This window comes from Eublepharis macularius, chromosome 14 (genome assembly GCF_028583425.1).
Source record: "Eublepharis macularius isolate TG4126 chromosome 14, MPM_Emac_v1.0, whole genome shotgun sequence".
Taxonomy (NCBI): Eukaryota; Metazoa; Chordata; class Lepidosauria; order Squamata; family Eublepharidae; genus Eublepharis; species Eublepharis macularius.
Window position 1 is genome coordinate 3,206,228 of NC_072803.1, and position 23,222 is coordinate 3,229,449.

At 47.0% G+C, this 23,222-nt stretch overlaps 1 protein-coding gene across 1 annotated transcript in view; it reads left to right on the forward strand.

Annotated features, from left to right (window-relative positions):
• Nucleotides 1-23,222, forward strand: part of ZBTB16 (zinc finger and BTB domain containing 16) — a 202,748-nt gene that overhangs the window by 105,356 nt on the left and 74,170 nt on the right. Inside the window, exon 4 of the mRNA XM_054997477.1 lies at nt 16,293-16,379. Within this exon, the coding sequence (XP_054853452.1) occupies nt 16,293-16,379 (87 nt within the window). The remainder of the gene's footprint in view (nt 1-16,292; nt 16,380-23,222) is intronic.

Sequence of the window (23,222 nt, forward strand, 5' to 3'; positions counted from 1 at the left end):
GAGTGAGGATATGCCCACCACGCCCATGGTTTCTGATTACTTTGTACATGGGGGCATGGAAATCTCTGGAAGAGTGACGGCACCTGGAGGCGGTCTTATCCTTTGCTGCTGATCTCGTAGTCAGGAGGACGCCACCTCCTCTGCCAGGGATCATTGCAGTGAGGATCTAAGGCAGGTCTTGCAAACATTGGTGAGGGTTTCTGGGTGTGGCATAAGCTGGTGGCGGATTTGCTTAGTGGTTCTGTTTAATGCCAGTTTTTAAAAATGTTGCTGTCAGTGCCTGTTAGCAATGTTTTGTAAGTTGTCTCAGACCCTCAGGGGAAAGGCAGGATATAAATATTTTAAATCGGTTGGCCGAGGCATTTAAGAGGGTTTGTGTGGAATCAACTCGTTGGCAGGTTACGCTTGCAAGTTCCAAGCTGGAGCAAACCGTAGTGCAGGGTGCTAGAAGGGTCTTCGGAACAAATTCCTTAGGTCCCTTGAGCCAGGTGTCAAATCCTGCCCTGTATGAGGAAGAGACAGGGCTTTTTTCTGGAAAAAGAGGTGGTGGGACTCAGGATTGCACAATGATGTCACTTTGGGTCAGCTGGAACAAGGGGGGAGTTTTTAAAAGTTTAAATTGCCCTTTAAGGGTGGCGAAAAAGGTCGCATGGCCGGTGGCCCCGCCCCCTGTTCTCCAGACAGAGGGGAGTTTAGATTGCCCTCCACGCCACTTGGCAGCACGGAGGGCAATCTAAACTCCCCTCTGTCTGGAGATCAGGGGGCGGGGCCACCAGCCATGTGACCATTTTCAAGAGGTGCCGGAACTCCGTTCCACCGCGTTCCCCCTGAAAAAAAGCCCTGAGAAGCGAGATAAAACCGAATCTGCAGCTGGTCTGGCCCCCAGGGGATGTCAGATTTCAGACAAACCTGCAGTGTGAAGGGATGCCTCTCCGATACTGACCACTAGCTGAATTTCATTGCCCTCATCAATCAACTCTTTCAGTTCTTATCCGTGGATCTGAGTTGGTTGGGTAATCAGTTGGTCCTATGAGATACTCCACCCACTCAGCACGCTATAGTAAAATAACTGGAAAAGGGGTTTGGACCAAAATACATTTTATCTCTCTGAGCACCGGAAGGATAACTTCAGACAGTAACCTGATGCAGATGACAATCGGTACTGACTGTAACGTACCCTTATGGTTGCACAGATGGGTCCCGTTGAAGGCTTGAGACTAACCTTGGCACAAGCTGGGGGCGTGTGGCTCTTCCTTTCATGAGATGCCTGTGGGTTTCTGTTCTCGTGACCGGTATGGGAACACCATCATCTCCTTGTGGATGGGGACTCATTCATTGCAAAAGGAACCGACAGTTCTGGAAACATAAGACGCTCGGCATTTTTGGGGAGAGGTATCAGTCAAAGAGCCGAGATTTCTGCTCATGCTGGTTAGTTCCAGGAGGCTGGAGGTCAACAAATCATCCATCGTTGATGCTTCTGGAAGACACCAGAATATGATGGAAACACAGATCTCCTAACTTTCTTAAACATGCTGAAGCTAGGAGGAGAAATGAATATTTATTTTCATAGAGATATCTTGGTAGGATAGGTGAGAAATGGTCTTACTCTTGTGTGTAGGAGGAGATCGGCTTCGTATTGCTGAGCGTCTTGCTTGAGGCTTCTTGCATATTAAACTTGTTATTAATCCCTCACTGCCAAGGCACCTGCTAGTCACGGGAATTGCATCAGATCAAATTCTGATCAAATTCTTATGAAGTTTCTCCCACTTCTCTCAAAATGACAACCTGCTGGTTTGGGCACCCTTCATATCTTTTGGTCTGTTGTCAAATCTCTCTCTCTTTCTCTCACTCAACTTGCTGTTGTCCTCGTAAAAGTTTACCACCGTTAGGAATAGTTAAACACGAGTACAAGAAAACTGTGTCTTACGAAACTGTAAAATTAGTTGCATTGGATACTTAATGAGCCGTCCTTTTTCTGGCCATGTAAGGGAAAGCCAGTTTATGGATGGGAGTTGTACACCTACCCAAAAGGGGGGGGGAGGACACCGAGGCCCTTTTAGTGTTTGAACAGATGTTCTTCTTGATAACCCTTAGGTAATCTGGATTGCTGAGGAGGGGGGTGGCGATGGAATCATCTTTTGGCCTCGTGGCGCTGGTGTCTGCGGCGAGTAGAAGCTATTCAGTGCATTAGACCCAACACAGCTTCTGCACCACCTTTCCTGTCTTTTAGCAGTGCTTGCCACTCCCCCATAAAATTAAATGAAGGGTGGCCAGAGAGCAGCCGTGCTTGGTGGCCTGAGCCCACTCTTTCCCCCCAAAGCTTTTGAATGGAAATAGTTGTAAATCATTGGTTCTATTTTCTCTGTATTACCCATTTCAGGTCCTCTATTATAGTCCAAACCTTTCCACTTTCTCAAGCAGCAATTCAGATGTCATTTTAGTTGTCAGGTACACTTTAATAATGCTCAGGTAATAATACAGTACAAGCAGTTTAGTACGCAGGGCTTCTTGGCGTGGCCTAAAATGAAGGAGGGAAGGGGGGGTGAATAAGGCTAAGACAAATCATTAATGCCGATCGGTAAAGTTTCTAGGGTGTGTGTGTGTGTGTGAAGCTTCTTGGCTTCATAACACACGGATGGTTGCCCCCTCCCCTTCTGAAATGTCAGCTTCAGTACTGTGTAACATAACACTTCAATTATGGAGAGAAAAAGTAGAAATCAAAGGTATGGGGGAAAAAACCCAGCGAGGATCTTTACATCCAACAGCCAGAGTGACAATTAAAGTCTTAGACACGCCAAAGGCAAGTGGACAAGTGTCATTTTTAACCAGTTAGAACATTTTTACTACTTCCTAACATCAGAAGTGCTAAAAACTAGAGAGCCCCAGTCCGTGTCCTCAATAAAGCCATTAAACTGGCTGGATATTGGGGAGTGTTCTTGGACTGAGAGTGCCTAATAATAGCCAAGCTGTTCTCAGAAGGGGGGAGTGTGACCGTGGCGGCTGTTGGCTTTTCCTTTTGGTATCCTTTGGCCAGTTGCATGTTTGTGACTCTTTGGTGGGTGTTTTGCAGGAGGTACAGAGAGATATGAAAGACCTACGGGTCGTCTTGCTTTATTCCAGGGAGCTGAAGCAGGCAGCTGGCAGCTGATCAATTGCCTCTGCATTTTTCAGTGTAGAAGCCCAGGGGAGGGAGAGAGAATCTATTTTTCCTGTTAAGCGAATGCAAAATAGAGAAGGATTTGTGGCTGTCCAGGTGCTAACCTTTTCCCAGAAAGGTGTGGCAGATGGAGTGGGGAAGTTTTATATTCAAGATCAGGAACTGGTTTCCATTTGGCTTGTGGCCCCTGACCAGGGGCAAAGAAGAGACTGCCAGCCCCTTTTGTGTCTTCTGTACAGGGCTCCATCTTATTCCAGGTTGTGTTGTGAAGTTACATCTCACAGAGTGTTTTGTTGCGGGGATAATGATAACATACTTTGTAAACCACTCTGAGTGGACATTAAGTTGTCCTGAAGGGCGGCATATAAATCGAATGTTGTTGTTGTTTCAGTTGATTCCTCCCCCACCTGATTTGGGGTGACTGTTTCTGTGATCCAACCACAACTTCCTACTCCCTGGACAAACATGCAGAAATGATTGGAGGAAGCTTGCTTTGGGGTATGCCTGCAAGGTATCCACCCAAGACGCTCGCCGTTGAAGGGGAAAAAAATCAGCGGCTGTAGTGCCATCCGATCAAGAACACCCTCTTAAGTGAGAGGCCGATGGGCATAGGGACTGATGCGCCCTGTGCTTGCCCCATAGTTGTGGCACTTGCATATGGAGGTGCCAAAAGTCCAGATTCGGAAATGTGCAGAGGCCAGTAAGGCCTGTGTCTCAGTTCCCATGTTTTCCATGTTCCAGTCAAAAGCAGGGTGTGTTTTTGTGTGACCCACATTGTGTGCATGCGTAGGTGAGGGGCGGTGAGCTCTCTGGCCTCCCTGCCTGGCCTTGTTGCATTTTCACCCGGAGAGAGACTCTCAGGAAAGCGGGAGTTTCTGCCAGCTGGGCTTCCGCTTCCAGCTCTGTCAGTCCCTCTCAGGTTCCAGCTCAGACCCACACTTCCAGACCTGCAGCTGCTCTTGGGGGCCCTGGGGTGGGTGTTCGTACAGATGCCCGGTCAAGATCTGACCGTGGCCACCCACTGCTGCAGACAGGCCCTGGCAGTCTCCCTCATGCACAACCCAGGTGAAGCAGAAGGTGTCTCATCTGTTGGGCATCAGGAGCGGAATAGTGGCTCTCCTCTAAGGTAAAGGTAAAGGTAGTCCCCTGTGCAAGCACCGCGTCATTACTGGCCCATGGGGGGACATCGCATCCCGACGCTTTCTTGGCAGACTTTTGTTACGGGGTGGTTTGCCATTGCCTTCCCCAGTCATCTACACTCTACCCCCGGGAAACTGGGTACTCATTTTACCAGCCTCGGAAGGATGGAAGGCTGAGTCAACCTTGAGCCGGCTACTTGAACCCAGCTTCCGCCAGGATCGAACTCAGGTTGTGAGCAGAGCTTGGGCTGCAGTACAGCAGCTTAGCACTTTGCGCCACTTTAATTAAACAGCAACTTTGGCCTCCAGTGGAGTTTGAAAATACCCTTCCCAATTTGGTATATTTTAACCCCCGTTTTTGTTTGGAACTGGTTTCCTACATGGCACCTGGCACCCTTCTTCTGGGCAAAGGGAGAGGCTGGTAAGCTGCTGAGTATTTAAATGAGCATGCCCAGTGGCCAAGTGTGGGTAGTTATGGCAGAAGGGGGGATTTGGCTTTGCTGGTGCAAGGACTGAGTCTTAGGGGGTTTGAGGAAGGGGTGTGGAAGGCGGCAGGTGCGTGCCTTGGAGCTCTAACCAGGCTGGGGGCTTGGGAGCGCCTTTACTGCCATTCCAGAGGGCTGAAATGACTTTGCAGAATCCTGCTCAGAAGGGGAAAAGCGGGTCTGCTTTTTGCCAGTCATCTCAAGCAAAGTATCTTTATTAGGCTGGGGGGCTATAAATTTGCTTGTACAAACAGCCGTGGAAGATCAGGCCGCCCTGGTGCCAGTGACGAGGCATGTTTTCGAACATGCAGCTGGCAGTTGGCAGCACACGGGGTCCTGTCGTCCGTCTCTCCAGGGTCAGTCATCGGAAGATATCTTTATACTGTAGGCAAGTTGAGACAGCTTGCTAAAAATACTGCCCTTCGTCTTTCCCTTCCTTCTGCCATCCCATTTTTTCCAAATTCCTGTTTACATTTAAGCTGTTGGCTTCAATGGGTAGATTCTTTCCCCCTCAAAAGAAAAAATCTAAACAACCACTCCTGATGTCTTGCTTTGGAGTGCTCCGTCACTGATGTTCTGCAATTTTTTAAAAATAAATATCTCTCCTTGTTTTTCTAAAACCTTGGCTTAATAAGCACTGATTCTGGCTGACATTTTCCTGGTGACTCACATAGTAAAATTAACCTTGAACTATTTGCATATTCAATCGATGTGTTCCCTGCCTTGTCTTTTAACCGCTCCCCCCCCCCCTTTTATGCTTGTGTATATCCAAGATTCCTGGCTCAGGATTGCTTTTTGTTTTGCTGATTTGATGTAGAGGGAGAAAAAATCTGCCTGCCTGAAGTACACATCTACTTGAGCAAAAGAAAGAACACCCAGTCCTAGCCTTTGAAAATTGGCAGGCCGCGCGCTGTTCCCTGTCTGATAAGAGGTACTGTAAATAAAACTGTACCGCGTAGCCTGTCGTAAGATGCCCCGCGTCTGCACTGATTGTTCTGACAGCTTTTGCTTTTTCGGGTCGGCTGTTTTGGTACACTCTGTACTTCCCTTATGTAACCAAGCATGCATATCTCATTGGAACATTCAAGATGTTTATTTTAAAATCTCTACACTTTTTTCCCCATTCTAAAAACCTCTTCATGATGGCAAAACTCAGCTTGTTTTTGTTAATCCTCTGTATCACCTCCCTCCCCCACAAAGTTTAGTTGACTAGTATGGTTCATAGATTCAGAAGGCAATCTAAGGACCTTCTGATCATTTCTGCAAATCAGAATTCTCCGGCTGTGGACAGACTGGTCTAATGAAACCTCAGATCTCATTGTGCCAAAGCAGTTTTGGCAAAAGATGACTCTAGCCAGCCAGCCAAGCCACACAGTTGTTGAGATGGCAAAAAGGGGCCTTTTGGTGACTTGGTATTCCTTACCCCCACCCCCATGTTGACCCATTAGAAGCTGGGAATACATCCATGTACCTGTTCCAAAGAAGTGATACTGGGTATTGGGTTAAACCGTGGACCTTTTGAGAGATGCTGACTGTCCTTCGGGATAGGCTAATTATATTGCAGACACTCCCAGAAAAGGGGAGCTTTCTCAGTAAATGTATGAAGCTGTGATGCCGCTGGTACCGCATCAAACCATTGGACTGCCTAGCCTGGTTTTGCCTGGCCTTCTCTGGCTGGCAGTTGCCTCTCCAGGATCTGAGACACAGGGGAGTCTTTCTGCAGACCCTTCTCTCTCAGGTCATCATAACCGGAGTTTCCAGAGGATCTTGTGCGTGCCCTGCCCAATGTGCCCTGCAATTAAGTTTTGCAGCCTAACTGAGCATGTGCAGAGTGCATTTTCTGCATCACTGTACCTTGAGTTGCCAGAACCTGTGCACTTGAATCTAAAAATAGGGAACTATATAGAGGCAGGCTTGTCCCCTTGTCGTTTTTTTATCCTTGTCTTTTTTAGAAATTGATTGTTATCAGCTATGGGATGCATGCCTCTTGGTCACAGGCAAAATAAAATCTTATCCAAGAAATTCAGTTGCGGGGGGGGGGGGGGGATAGTCACTCTTGAGCATGCTCTGTTGGAACTTCAGGACATTGGCTTGGATCCTTGTTCTACTTGCACTGGGTATTTTTTGCCACTGTAACAACAACATTTGATTTACATACCGCCCTTCAGGACAACTTAATGCCCACTCAGAGCGGTTTACAAAGTATGTCATTATTATCACCACAACAACAACACTGTGAGGTGGGTGGGGCTGAGAGAGCTCTGAGAGAGCCGTGACTAGCCCAAGGTCCCCCAGCTGGCTTCAAGTGGAGGAGTGGGGAATCAAACCCGGTTCTCCAGATTAGAGTCCTGCGCTCTTAACTGCTACACCAAACTGGCTGTCAAACTTAGCATAGCAGTTAAGTGGCTGGCTTGCAAATCAGCACTCTGCTGGTTCAAATCCCACGACTGCCATGAGCTCAGCAGGTGGCCTTGGGGCAGCCCCTCCTCTCAGCCCAGCTCCCCAGGCATGTTGTGAGGATAATAATAACACTGACTTTGTTCACTGCTCTCAGTGGGGCCCTAATCTGTCTAGAAGAGCGGTATATAAGCCCAGTTGTTGTTGTTGTTGTTGTTGATTGCACTTCCTCTTTACACTAGCACCATCAAGGCTCGCTGTGTGGAAACCTTCAGTCTCATGCACACAGAAGTGCTCGCACAAGAGCGACAATGCTCTGCCGCAGAGGCTATTCGAGACACATGGCGATTGTTCATAGGATCCAGGTAGTAATTGCCCAACCAACAGAGCCCTTGTTTTTAAAAGATTGCTTTTAGTGAAAGCTGTGCTCCAACGCGGTATTTGCGCATGCAGATCACTGTTGCAGGTGGCACGTGAAGCCTTCTTATGGATGGGGTGCTGAGAACTTTTGAGGCGTCCTTGTTTAGCTTACAGAGGCAGGAGAACATCACTCCTGGGCGATGGGGAGAATAAAGACCACCAGGCCCCCCCTTTCCTCCTTCCCTCTCTCATTGTCAAAGAGTGACGCCTGTTTGTACCTGCGCAAGTTTCTTCGCAAGGCTGATGGATTTCCGCTCTGTATGGCTGAATGTAGTGCCTTCCATGGAGATGGACCAAGATAGGCAGCTGTGTTAGTCTGTCTGTAGCAGTAGGAAAGAGCAAGAGCCCTGTAGCACCTGGACTACCCCAAATTTTGTTCGTCTTATAAGTGCTACAGGACTCTTGCTCTTTCCTACTGCTACAGACAGACTAACACAGCTGCCTGTCTTGATCAAAAGAGTGCTTCTTGGAGCGGCATTCTGTCTCCCTGGCTGGTAGGTCCGCTTTAAAGAGCCATGTCCGCTGACAGTATTTCACACTTGACAGGGAATCCCAGAAACGGGGTTTGGGGGTGTCGCATGCTCCTGTTGACCAGTCTGAAATAACCCACTTATCTGTTCTCCGGTTGGAGTGGGCCGTTTCCCCCAGTCTTCACCTGGCCAACCTTTTTTCTCCACCCACCATCTCCTTTTGGGGATTTGTGATCCTTATGATGAGGAGCAGCCGGCAAGAAGAGCACTGCAGCATCATAAGTGAAAGATCTGGGAGACCCAGGTTCAAATCACACACAAAGCTGCCTTTCACACTTCTGTCCATCGAGGTCAATATTGTCTGCTCAGACTGGCAGCTGCTCCCCAGGGTCTCGGGTCTTCCACATCACCTACTGCCTGGTCCCTTTTTAACTGGAAATGCCGGAGATTGAACCTGGGGCCTGCTGAATGCCAGGACGATGCTCTGCCGCTCAGCCATGGCCCCTCTCTCATATCGCTATGAAGGTCGCTGGGTGACTGTGGACTAGTCACTCTCTCCACCACCGCATTCTTGGGAAGAGAAAATGGGAGAGGAAGGATGGCCCTGACCTCGTTGGAGGATGGGTGGCATAAATAGGCACAGAATAGCTAATCTAAAAGTGAATCATTACTGCCGTGAGATCTTGTTTCTGGTTTTCAAGAGCAGCTCTCTTTTATATTAATAAATATGAGCGTGTGAGCAGAAGTTTGGGCTGCTGCTGGGGCTGGAAAATTCCCAGGCGCCTGGTCACCTGGCTGCCCAAAAATCTGGATGGAGTTGTCTGAGGTTAGCACTGAAAAATGTGATAGTGACATGTGAGAAATGGGAATGTTTTCCGGCATACTGTGTGCCTTCTGATGCATGTCCAAGGATAGATCCAAGGCTCTTTCACAACCGACTTGGGTATCCTGTACTTGACTGTTGGTTCCAAACAGAAGTGACAAGAAGCCGGTGGGCAATATCCCTAGCACTTCATGTGAGCCACAGGGATTCTCAAATGCTCGCTTGGCCCCCAAACCTATCTGAGATGCCAGGCTTATCCCACCAGCAGCTTCTAGCCCTGGACTCAGCCAATTTGCACCCATGTGATTTGCCCAGATTTGGGATGGAGGGTGCATGATGCAGCCCCTTGGCTGAAGCAGAGCAGGTCTGGTTCTAGTCACTGCCTGGGACCCCCACCCCACCCCTCTGCCTCCTTGAATTGATGGGAGGAAAGTAGAAGCTTAGGAGGTCCTTAATGTGTTTTACTTTAATAAAGAATGTTAATTGATATCAAAAACATGCATTCCGCAGCCTTGTCTTGCGTTCTGCTTCTTGCCCACGGCTGACAAGACCTTTTCTGACATCAGAGTAGCTAAGCCAATGGCAGCCAGAGGGCCTGCAACCCTGTGTTCTTTGAGCACATGGCTGAGAATGACACCCAGCGCAGAGGATGTTCTTTCGAGACAGGCTCAACCCCTGATAAAGCACTGCTTTGCTGCTGATGGTGTTGTTGGTTCCAAGTGGCTAGGATGGAGTTGGGTAAACAAAAGCCCTGGTCACGATGCCTTTCTCGTTGAGACCCAAAGCGGATTACACCGTGCAGGTGAAAATACATTATAATCAACAGCTAGGACATGAACTGATCAAAGTGCAATAATGAATAGCAGTTAGGACATGCAATGAAAGAGATACAATAGGGTATGGAACAGGGCTGTCAGGTCCCTATTCCATACCCAGCGGGAGCGGGAGGACTTGGCACTTGCCTCATGTCGGTCTTAGTGCACACGCGCACTCCCTGGCGCTTGCATGATGACATCTCTTCCAGGTGTGATATCATCGCACTTGCCGCAGGAGCGCTCCCACATTCCATGCTGGGCTGATTCAACCCAAAATTGACCCCAACTTGCACCCCCTGGGAGCGCATGCGCCACACATGTTCCTGGGGTGTCTGCTGGTGGCGGGCAATCTCTGAGGGGCTTATCGCCGATCGCCAACGAGCAATGGGGGAAACCACTGGGAGTTTGCCCGTCGCCAGTGAGCAACTGGGAACTCTAGTATGGAAGCAGAAAACAATTGAAAATTGAGACAGGGCTGGCCTTGTCCTGACCAGAATGAGCCACAGAAGCTGTTTGCTTTGTCCCAGCTGAGCCTGGGCACGTGAAGGACAGCAGTTTTGACCAGGGCTTTTTTTCAGCGGGAACGCGGGGAAACGGAGTCCCGGAACCTCTTGAAAATGGTCACATGGCTGGTGGCCCCGCCCCCTGATCTCCAGACAGAGGGGAGTCTAGATTGCCCTCCACGCCGCAATCTAAACTCCCCTCTGTCTGGAGATCAGGGGGCGGGGCCACCAGCCATGTGACCATTTTCTTCAAGGGCAACCCACTGAGTTCCACCACCTCTTTCCCCAGAAAAAAGCCCTGGTTTTGACCATGAACCAAGTGCTTTCTTCCCACTGAGGGCCAAACCAGCGGAGTCCCCTAGCTGAAACTCCTCGCAATGGTTACACTTAATTTTCAGGTCTGAATGGATTACTGGGTTAGGGGCCATGGGAACTGGGGGGGCCGAATCCCCCTCCACCTGAAAATTAAGCTTTAAAAACTGCTGTGAGCTCTGATTCTGGAACCGGGTTTGGCCTCGCATCTCCACAGCCTGTTCTACAGAGGGGCTTCAGAAATCGGAGGGTCGGTGCCCTGGAAGATCTCTGCCCTTCGGTTCCCCCACCCTAATGTATTCAGCTGCTTTGAGCCTGGATAAATCTCTGGCCTCTTCCACCCCCCCCCCCGCCCCAATCGTTCTAGGTACCAACTGACTATACTGGCCTTTTAGGTCAACGATTCTGGAACAAAACATTCCCTGAACTGCCTCTGGCATGACGGCCAGTAATAGTTCTCAGATAGAACTGACCTTTCTAATTATGTTGGTCATAAAGCTGTGTTTATTATTTAAACAGGGCCGGGTTGCAGGAGGGAGGGGGACAGAGGTTGGGGGGGGAGTAATTTGGCATCCTTGCCTCTGTGTGCTCGCTCGCTCTCACTCACTTTCCTTTTTTGAACTGTGCACCGAAGCTTTGGATGGCCTTCAAACTGGCCTGTCTTTGTTATGCTCAAGCCCTGGTTTTTCAAAACTGGCACCCATGAATTAAAAGCCTATGCGTTGATCAAATAAAATACAGTAAAATGCACGCGACTGAAGGGAGGCCAAGGGTGTGCGGACTGTCCCTTTTAATATATGAAGGGCCATGTGAGGCCGTTGGCCTGCTTTTTCTCCCATCCCTTCGTTCTTTTTCGGGACTGGCCATTTGGTTTAGGCACACTTGAGTTGTTTTGAATGCAAACTTGACATCGCCCCGAAAGCAGCCGCGAGAACAACGTATGCACAGTAAACAGGCAGACTGTCTTATTGATTAACAGATGAGACCTCTATTATCGATCAAAGCTTGGCGAGAAAATTTATCACTTTTAATTTCACTGCTGCCAAATATTTCTGCCTGTGAGCCAGCCGTTACTGAGACAATTTAAAGGCGGAGGCATTCTTTTTAATGGGAAAAAGGGGCACCTCTGTTCATTTTCATGTTTCCTTTGGCTACACCATCCAGTTTTTTAGGGTGCTGGTACTGAAATACTGTTTGGAGCCTACCCTTTGGATGAATAGCATAGGGTGAAAAAATATTTGCGTGGCACCTTGAAGATGAATGAATGGTTTCGTGATGGAGGGGCATTTTGTGGTCTGCAGCCACAAGACCCTTGGTTGTGTAGGCTGCACCAGGCTAATGTGCCCCCCCCCAGTGGAATGGGACTAGGAGGATGAAACTACAACCATCTCTTTTTGTCTAATCAAAACATGGGCCTATCGCCTTCTGACCTGCAGTGTTTGCTTGTTTCTCTTCAGAGACTGTTTGTGAACCCCTTAACAGTGTCACCTTCAACGACTGTGCTTTGGCGATCGGAAGGAACACGTGTGCGTCACGTGCTGTCAAGTCGCTTTTGACCTCCAGCAACTCTATGAATCCATGACCTCCAAAACATCCTGTCATTGATAGTCTTGCAAACTGAGGTCATGGCTTCCTTTACTGAGTCAAGCCATCCCATTTTGGGTCTTCCTCTTTTCCTTCTACCTTCCACCTTTCTTAGCATTGCTGTCTTTTCCAGGGAGTCTTGTCTTCTCGTGATGTGATCAAAGTAGAATAGCCTCAGTTTTGTCATTTTAGCTTCTAGGGAGAAGTCAGGTTTGATTTGATCAAGAATCCATTTCTTTGTCTTTTTGATGGTTCGTAGTGCCTGTAAAACTCTCCTCCAACACCATATTTTGAATGAATCAATTTTCATCCTTCCGCCTTTCTTCATTGTCGAACTTTCACATCCATCCATAGTGATGGGGAATATCTTGAGCTTGGTCTCCAGCAACAGGTCCTTATCCTTAAGGATGTTTTGTAATTGCTTCGTGGCTGCCCTTCCAAGGCTCAATCTCCTTCTGATTTCTTGGTTGCAATCTCCCAATTATTGAGCAAAAGAATAGAACGTCTTTTTCAATTTCAATTTCTTCGTTGTCAACTTTAAAATTGTGTCATTCCTTGGTAGTCTTTACTTTTGTCGTCTTGATGTTCAGCTGTAATCTTGCTGTGCCGCTTTCTCCCATAACTTTCATCAGTAGTTGTTTCAGGTCTTCATGGTGTTAATGTGGTGTCATCTGCCTATCCCATATAGTTAATGTTCATTTCTCCAGTTTTCACTCAATCTTCGCCTAAATCTAATCCAGCTTTCCTATGGTATGTTTTGCATAGAGGTTGAAGAGATAGGGAGATAAAATACATCCTCATCCGAGACTTTTGCCAACTGGAAATCTTTCTGTTTCCTCATATTCTGTCCTGACAGTAGCCTCTTGCCCAGGTTGCGATCAAAACAATCAGATGCTGTGGCACACCCGTTTCTTTTAATATTTTATTTTATTATTTATTTGTTTATTTCAATTTCTATTCTGCCCTCCCCGCACTGGCAGGCTCAGGGCGGATTACATTCATAGACGTTAAAATTTACAGTTTCTCAATTTAAAAATGCAATAAATACATTAAAATACATCAAAAATTTAAAAGATTTAAAATTACAGGTACAAATATTTCGAACGGCAGAGTATGTAATTAAATCCTTCATCCAGCCTGCTATCCATTGCTTTCCATTATCTACACAGTTGAAATCTTTGTTGTAAAACACAAACTGATTTTCTTCTGAAATTCTCAGGTGTGCTCCAATAACCAATGAAAATTTGCACTATGATCTCTAGGGCCTCTTCCTTTTCTGATTCCAGCTTGAACATGTGGCATTTCTTGTTCCGTATATGGTGAGAGTACGCCCCCCCCCCCAATACACCCTCTTGTTCACTGTGCTTTTAGATTTTCTGGAGAGGCCCTGTTGAGAGGGTTGCCATCACCACTTGAGGGTCAGCAGGTGGTAGCCAAGTCGAAGCTCTCTTTTGCAGGGGTGCCCAGGCGAATTCCAGATGCCTCCCACCGTGGAAAGCCAGAGCTTTGCAAGAGGGCCTTTTCTTCTGGATGAAGAAGAAATAGGGCTCCCTTGAGCTTGCATGGATTCTGCTGTGGTTTTCTTTTTCTTTTTTAAATTTTTTTATTTATCAACAAAACAATAAACAACTTCAACCATACAACTTAAACAATAAATACAAAAAGTAATATATGGAAGTAACAATAAGATACTCTTCATAAATAAAATTGCTGACAGAATGCTTTGATTTGCAGTTCTTACAGTTAAAGCTATTATACAAAATTTTCTTGAAGCAACTTAGCTCATAACTAACTATCTAGTATTTTCTGATATAAATGATTTGGAGGATTTGCTTCTGTCCTATCAATGTAGTCTAAGAAATGCCACCATTTTTCATAAAAGTTGGATTTGTGTGTTGTGTTGGTTAAATTGTCTTTTATTTTGTCTATGATAAGCTGATCCCATACTTTGGATAGCCAGTGGGAGATTGGTGGGGGTATTTGTTTTTTCCAAAAGTAAGCAATTGAAGATTTTGCTATAGTTAGTAGGTTAATGATTAACTCTTTTTGCGGGGATGGTATGTTTTGATTTTGCCAAAGGTTTAAAAAGATTAAAAGAGGGTCCAGTGGTATTTCGTAATTCGTTATTAATTTTATCTGTTTTAGTATCTCTACCCAAAATGCATTTATTTTGGGGCATTGCCACCAAAGGTGAGCAAATGTGCCTATACTTCCACAATTTTTCCAGGACATAGGCGAATAATTAGAGGTCATAACTGAAAGCTTCTTTGGGTTTAGGTACCAACGAGTCTGCTGTGGTTTTCTAACGGTGTTTTAATCAAACAGAATTATTTGGGAGGGCATGCTACCCAGATTATATGGCTGTGTCATAAAAAGTAGCTCAGAGAGATGCATTGGTAGGGACCGGGACTATATGCTACTCTGTTGGGTACTGTCTGCTGATGAAGCCATGCATCTGCTGGGAGTTTTCCATGTTGCTAAACATGCCACGTAATTTACTTACGCGTTGTTTCAGAAAGATGTAATCTCTGTGCTTGGCTTTATACTTGTTTTTCAGATTTTCTGCTACCAGAAAAGCAGTATGTTATTTCACAGATAGAGCGAAGCAGCTCTGAAAATAAACTTTTTAAATATTAATGAACAACATTTATTCGTTTTCTTTCCTTTCACTTTCCCTTCTTTTTTTGCTATTCTTTCTATCCTTTCTCTTCCCTCTTTCCAAACCCCTGTTCAAGGTTGCTTATTGGCAGCCGGATCCATGCTTGATTTTCTTGGAACAGATGAATCAAACCTTCCGATCTAACAATTATGTTCACAGCTTTGGCCTAACGGCATATGCTTAGAAGGCTGTGTCTATATCACAGGCTCTATTTTTATCTGTAAGTTACTTATCTGCTGTTAGGCATCCTGTGCTTCCTTCCCCCCCCCCCCCCCCATTATAGCGAGAGCCTGTGACCCAACAGACGCCGCCTGTGTTGGTAACCATTTTCTAAGAAAGACCACAGATACCACACCTTACTGATAGTTGTGGAAATATCTGTAGCTCTCAAGATGCTGCGTCGTTGCTGCCACTTTCCTTATCTGATAGAGTCATAGACTTTCTTTCTCTGATGCACAGACGGCGTGTATAACAATTAGGGAATGTGGTATGGTGGGGGTGGGAGGCAATTAAAACGAGATTAGTTACCACTCTGATAAGGCAAAGGCGGTTGCAATGATCTTTAAGCAAACATCAAGTTTCCAGTTGGATGTGCAACGTTTTTTTAAAAAGAAACTGGGAGATAATAATTCAGGTCTTTCCACCTTGGCACGTGACCTTAGTTCCAGTGAAACGACCCTCGTTGCCAGCCTCCCGGTAACAGCCAGGCAGGTGCCCGTGGCACAAAGGATGGCACGAAGGAAACTGCCTTCCCTGGCCTCTGCCTGCCCCAGATCTGGTCCCCCAGGGCATGCTGCATCTGTTTCAGTTTGCTCTCATGGAACAGGGTATGAAGTCTTTCAATCCCCCTTGATGGCCTTGACTTGCCTTCTCGGTTCCTGCCTCTTCCTGCTCCTACTGAGCCACGTTTTGACCTGGCTGATTCCAGTGGCCACCAATTCCAGCCACATTTCCTTTATATTGCTGTGCATATTCCCTGCCTTGCATGTGGGAGAAGTCATGCCCACAGCTAAACTGGACAAGTCCAGAAATTCACCCTCTTTTAAATGATCACCGTCTCCCTCTCCCACTGGCAATGTAAATGTAATAATACTGAACTACCTTACAGGGTTGTTGTAAGATGATTGAGGTTACTGAATTGTTTTGAATGTTCTGAAGTGTCAGTTTGGTTGCTAATTAAAATTATTATGATTGGGAAATGGCAGAAGGAATGTCTCCTTTGTTACTTGCGTCACCCAGGACTTGTTTTTTAAATACTGCTATGCTCTTGTGCATTAAAAAGGTGTGGGTTGTACCCTGCAACTTACATGTATAATTTTATCTGGGGTGCAAGCGCTGAATGACCTTGGGACCAAGTTTTGTGCTGAACTACTTTGGTTGTAAGGATGGCCAGCTCCCTATTTGAGTGAGAGCCTCTTTTTCCAGAGCAGCCATTTCATGTCAGAAATCTTCTAATCCAAAATGTTCTTGCAGCAGGCTTTTTAATAATGCTCTCTCTCTCTCTGTCTTTCTCTCTCTCTGTTTGTAGCGGGTGCCAAAGCCTTTGTATGTGATCACTGTGGTGCACAGTTCTCTAAAGAAGACGCCCTGGAGAGTCACAGACAGACACACACCGGTAGGTTTTGCTTGGCTCCCCTCCACCCCATCTTCTGAAATTATACCAGATTGGCAGAGCTGCAGTGTTTTCCCAGGGTGGCTGGAAAGACCCTGTTGTTAAGGAGATAACTTTGTGGTGGTCCCTCTTGACACTGACTCTGAACTTGTCCTACTAATGGACAAACCACTTTGCGTTCAGACAACTGGCTCAGCATCAAGATTTGAGGCCTAGGCGTGGGCTAGTGAGAGAGACCAAGTATGCCACTCCAGGGTCCTTTGTGAGGCTTGGCCAGGAGAGGAGATGGAAGCTCTAGATGGAGTATGGAAAACAGATTTGGGAGTGGGATGAGCCTAAGGATGTATTCTCATACCCCGAACACCGGTAATCAACACCAGCTGCAAAAGTTTAGGCACCAGCGATCACTGATCGAGTGGAGTGCAAGTGGAGCGCAAGTGAACAGGGAGGAATACATATGAGTCTGTTCACTTGCCATTCAAGTGTCATTCGTCACTTCTAGCTTGGCCCTCAGTATCTTAATTCTAGCTGAAAGCCAATGCTTGTCTGGCAGGTTGTTGAGCCGGTACCTCTTCCAATAAACTTTGATCAGGAGGGAAAGGTCTCGCCAGGTTCCTATCTTGGCCCCCTGAAAGGCAGTAAATAATTTTGATCTCTTCTATTTTGCTACTTTAAATTTGACAGTTCAGCCGGGAATGCCATTCTGCTTCCAGACATCCAGAACGTGTTTTCGATGCCATGTGAGGTTCAGGCAGCATTTGTTGGTGGCAACCCCGCTGGGGAGCTTGTCTCACCCACACTGGCTCTGTTTGGCACGTGGAATATTCTCACCGGTTCTCAGAACTGGAGTGGGAAGTATGTGGGCCATTGCAATGCTAATAATATGCACACGCAGAGAGTATCAATCTTTTTTTTTATTAGATAATGTCTGCTGGACCTCTGATCATCCAGGTGGAGAGGAAAAACCTTTTGATAAACAGTTTGCTCAACACCTGTTGCTCAATGGCATTTGCTCAATTGCTAGTTTCAGTCTTGAACAGTGTATTCGATTGTACTCACCTGAGCTGAGATGGGCAAGATCCGGAAATCTTCCCATCCCAAGGAGATATTTAGAGAATTGCTTCACAGCAGATACCTGCCGAAAACCTTTGCTTGCCCCACGTAGGCCTCATCCCCGTGTTCCATGAACCCGGTTTAGAAGAAGAGGACCGAGGTGGGTGGGAGTGGGACATGCAGGGCTTTTTTTCAGCTGGAACGCGGTGGAACAGAGTTCCGGCACCTCTTGAAAATGGTCACATGGCCGGTGGCCCCGCCCCCTGATCTCCAGACAGAGAGGAGTTTAGATTGCCCTCCGGTGCGGAGGGCAATCTCAACTCCCCTCTGTCTGGAGATCAGGGGGCGGGGCCACCGGCCATGTGACCATTTTCGCCGAGGGTGATTTAAACTTTAAAAAACTCCCCCCCCCTTGTTCCAGCTGACCCACAGTGACATCATTGTGCGGTCCTGAGTTCCACCACTGAGTTCCACCACTGCTGCTGTTCAAATGCCAGGAGGGCTGTCGCATGGAAGAAGGCAAAGGCTTATTTATTCTCTGCTGCAAAGACTTGTTCCCTGCCACTCTAGAGAGCATGACTCGATTTGCAAACGGGCTTATGTCACGGGAGGACAGATTTTGGTTGAACGTTAACAGGGAAAGAGCAGTGTGGCCCAGTTGCTGGTTTGTGGCTCAGAGGTCGTTGGAGGTCTTCAAGCAGAGACTGGGCAACCCTCTGTGGGAGGAGCTGATATCCTGCCCTGAACCGAGGGCTGGACTAGATGGCATCAAATGATCCCTCCATCTCTAAGATTCAGTGCCATCCTAAGTATAGTTATGCCCTGACCTGGATAGCCCAGGTGAGCCTGATCTTGTCAGATCTCAGAAGCTAAGCAGGGTTGGCCTTGGTTAGTAATTGGATGGGAGACCACCAACAAAGACCAGGGCTGCAGAGGCAGGCAATGGCAAACCACCTCTGTCAGTCTCTTGCCATGAGAACCTCACCAGGGGTCACCATAAGTCAGCTATGGCTTGAGGGCACTCTCCACTCCAAGTATAGTTACACCCTTCTAAACCCATTGATTTCGATGCACTTAGAATGCTGTAACTCTGCAATGTATAAGATACAGTGGGGGTGTTCAGCTGCAGGGTTTGTGTGTGGTCGCACAGCAGTTATTCCGTAGGAATAATGAGCTTGAGGGCAGCGTGCATTTGAGACAATCCAGCTTTGAAGCAACCCTAGTGAATCTTGTTCAAAGCTATTCTGACCATTAGCTCTTATTATGGATGATGTTGGGTAGACACTGAATTGGCGGCAGTCTGAGGAGCTTGGAAGGGGTACAAGGAGAAGCAGCAGCTGGGTTTTCACACCTCGGCTTTTGCAGTGTTTTCAGCATGAGGGCTGGTGCCTTTGGAATTGTGGTGGATTTTATTTTGCAAGAACCTCCTTTTTTTTTTTTACTAACCACCTTTATTGTAGCATAAACTTTCGAGAGCCATAGCTCTCTTCGTCAGATGCATCATCAGCTTTCGAGAACCACAGCTCTCTTCGTCAGTTGCTTCTGATGAATGGAGCTGTGGTTCTCAAAAACTGGCAATGCATCTGACAAAGAGCTGTGGTTCTCGAAAGCTGGCAGTGCATCTGACAAAGAGAGCTGTGGTTCTCGAAAGCTGGCAGTGCATCTGACAAAGAGAGCTGTGGTTCTCGAAAGCTGGCAGTGCATCTGATGAAGAGAGCTTTGGTTCTCGAAAGTTGGTGATGCATCTGATGAAGAGAGCTGTGGCTCTCGAAAGCTGGTGATGCATCTGACGAAGAGAGCTGTGGTTCTCGAAAGCTTATGCTACAATAAAGTTAGTTAGTCTTAAGGGTGCCACTGGACTCTTTACTATTTTGCTACTACAGACTAACACAGCTAACTCCTCTGGATCTTTTTTTTACTGAATGGCTCATTCAAACGATTCCACAGTTTGGTAATCCCAGTGGAGGCTCTAGCCGTTCTGCCAAGTGAAACCAAAGCAGGAGAGACTTTGTTCCCTTCTGGGCCGCATTAGGCCTGCAGACCTTTTTAGTACTGATAAAGCCATAAATGCCATTGAGGTTGGAGAGTATAATTCAGCAAGTGGAATTTAACACATTTGATGCTCACTCAGTTTTCAACTGTGTGGTCTGTTTTACTGCAGAGGATTTTGACAGACAAGAGTAATGTTATGCACCCCTCAGGGAGCAGGGTGGATGTGGAACTGTCGTTTGATCCAGAAACATTGTTGGTGAAGTGGCAGTTGATAAATTTTGGAATAAGTATGCTCCTCCTTCGGAGGCTGAGTAATGAGTTCTGCAAATGATAATGCTGTTTGCTTTGAATGCAGCGGGTAGCTGAGGACTTTCAGTAGGGTGGGAGATCAGCTGCAGTGCAAACAGATCAGGCTGTAGTGATTGCGTATTATATGAACGTCTTTCTTTTAAATCTCTGGGTGAAAATCCTGCCTTTTGAAACAGGCACTGTGACATTGAAGTAATCTGCACCATAGATTGCGGCCATGTCTATACCACAGACTCCAACTCCGAGTCTCTCTACGTGAGATATCTTACGTGGGGACACTCAAGTATAGGGTGATGCAATGTTAGCTGGGAAGCATAGTTTTAAAAGATAGAGCCAAAGTCTCTGTTAATTTTATCTCTGTACAGGAGGGTATTTTCAAAAGACAGAGCTGGTGGAAATCGCTTCTCAGAGGGTTTGTTAATTTCATTTTTGCCTCCCCAAAGGCTCTGTCAATTTCACCTCCCCTTTGGGGAGGCGAAGATAAAATTGCTCTGAGGAGCAATCACCACGGGCTCTGTCTTTTTAAACTACGCTTCCCGGCTAACTTTGCATATCCCTACACTTGAGCGTCCCCGTGGAAGATGTCTCCTGTAGAGAGACTCTCACTCGTCCCTTCTTCCAAGAGAACACTGAAAACTTTAAATCCAGGGCTAACCATCTGTAAGGGAATTCCTAGCACCTTTGCCAAACTGCCATTCTTCTGTGAGGGAGCCATTACACTGACAGAATGCAGCCATACATTTGTGTACGTTTTGATCTTTCGAAACAGGCCTCAGTTATGGCCTGGGATCAAGTGCGCCATAAACCAAAGCTATTAAACAGTTTAATAAAGTTTACTAGCTTTCCTTACTCTGGAGCAAAAGTCTGTTTTTCAGTTTTCCCAAAATTCCACCCACCCCCCCTCACATACACAAGAAAAAAAATTGGCTTCGAAAGTCCCCCGTGTGTCCAGTGCCAAAGGAACATGAAGAGCGATTGTTGCTGGAGGGAGACCAGTGCCTGCGTTGCCAGTTGGTCATAAAAGCATAGCAGAGTCTCTGGGCTTCAGGTAACATAGCGATGGCTTTCTGACATGTTCCTCACCAAGACGTGCTGTAAAGATCCCCTTCGGTCTAAGCACGGCCCGGCAGCAACGGATCTGTTTTTCATTTAGTACTATTTAAATAACTACCTTCAGAAGTTTGCAAAAATAAATGTTGCTAAAATGCACCTGCTTCCCCAGAAATCACAGGATTATGAAAGAGAAGCCAGAATGTGTATTAAAAGGCTGAGCTGTTCGGAGGGGGGGGGGCAGTCTCTGGATGGGAGATGCTGCTCCCACTCCAGGTTTACCTGTCCCCAATCAGGGCAGGGGATCCCCCACTTCCCACCACTGCTCAGCTGGTTGGCAGGGGGGAAATGGAGGGAGGGGGAGGGATGTCAGCAGTGTGCTAACAGGGCTCACACGAGTGATGTCAGGGCATCGTCAGTGATGTGACCCATGACCCACATGATGTGATGTGACCCAGTGATGTGACCCATGACCCACGTGTCTCCCACTTCCTGCCAGTTGCCAGGGAGGATCTGGCAACCCTATCGCACCCTTCTCTTTTTTACCCTTGGAGCAAGCAGCTGAATACTTCTTCTACTGTGGTCACCCACACTGTTAGTTAGAACCCAGTTTAACCCTTTAGCCATTGACTCCTGTCTGAGGCATGTCGAAGAAGGAGGAGGTCAGAGCCTGCAGTGATGCCTGTCTTGTGTATGGCTGTGAAGACTAGAAAAGCCCTTTTTAAGCATTCCTCTGTGTTAGAAATGAGAAAGCCTCTCCCTGCAAGTTTAAAGCTATCAAATAGTTATTTCATTTTGGTTTTAACTGTAAATGTTTTAATCTACTATTGCAAGCCACCTTGAACCATGGAGAAAAGCAAGGTAAAAAAGTTTGAATGAATGAATGAATGAATGAATGAATGAATGAATGAATGAATGAATGAATGAATGAATGAATGAATGAATGAAATGCTGGTTAAAGGAAGCAAATGAGAACCTCCACTCATGAGCCACTAAGTCCATAAGATCCAGAGGAGTTAGCCATGTTAGTCTGTAGTTGCAAAGTAGTAAAGAGTCCAGTAACATCTTTAAGACTAACCAACTTTATTGTAGCATAAGCTTTCGAGAACCACAGCTCTCTTCATCAGATGCATCGTCAGAAGAGAGCTGAGGTTCTCAAAAGCTTATGCTACAAACAATGCATCTGACGAAGAGAGCTGCGGTTCTCTAAAGTTTATGCTACAATAAAGTTGGTTAGTCTTAAAGGTGCTACAGGACTCTTTACTATTTTAAGTGCATAAGAAGAGCCCTGCTGGATCAGACCAGTGGCCCATCTAGTCCAGCTTTCTGCCTTGCACAGTGGCCAACCAGTTCCTCTGGAGGGCCAAGAGCACGGCACAGAGGCCCAGGCCTTCCCCTGAAGTTACCTCCTGGCACTGCCTCCAAATGTGGGAGTTCTCTTGAGTCACCATGGCTAGTAGCCACTGGTCACCTCTCCTCCATGAGTCTGTCTCTGAAAGCCATGTATGCCTGTGTCCATCACTACCTCCATGTTGGAAGGTCTCTGCTTGACGGAGTCTCCAAAACTTGTGCAGTGTTTCACTCACTTCCTCAGGAAGCCCATTCTGCTGCGCAGGTGTGGCCCCCAAGAAAGGGGGAGCTTGAGCAGAGCTCAGTTGGGGAGCTATTACTGCGCTTGGTCTGAAGATAAGGGCGCAGGAGGGTTACATGGGGACTGGAGCAGAATCAGATGTTTAACGTTAGGACTGTATGACAGCTGTGCCAGTTTGGGGGTGCTTTGTGGTCTTGATGTGCACCTGTCATGGCCCACATTCGACAGGAATTATTTCCGTGTTTGGATCAGTAAGCGGAGGGTGGCGTATCAGGTAACAGCACAGTTGGCAACGTGCTTCAAGTGTCTTCCCAAATGAAATGATTTCTCTTTGGTCTTTGGTACCTCTTAAACCCCCCTTCTCCCCACCCCCCCACCCAAACCACCCTGCCTAATGCTGGAATGCTGTTCTGAGAGGGGAAATTGTGTTTTCCAAGTTGGTTGCTGGTGAGGGCTCTGTCTAGTTCTTGGAAATAAAGGAGAATAGAGTTGCCAGTTACCAAGTTTCACTGATGAACTTAGATGGGAGTGATTCCTCCAGGGACAATAATTAAGTATGTTTTGATTTAAAACCTTGGGAAGAGAACATCCCCGGCTGCCAGGAAGAGCCAGAGCCCATGCCAGAGCTCAGATGGTGACATGAAAATGTAGAATGGAGGAACACAAATAGGCAGCTCTGGGTCAGCGTGACCGGAGCAGAGTGGGTTTATCATCCTCCTCCTCCTGCTGTAAACAAGCGCTTCTCGGTTACATGTCAGAAGCAGGCTTTATGGCCAAAGAGGGCCCCCTCTTGCCAAGGAATTGAGAGCTTCCTCATGTCGAATATCGCTGGCCGGAGGATGGAAAACTTC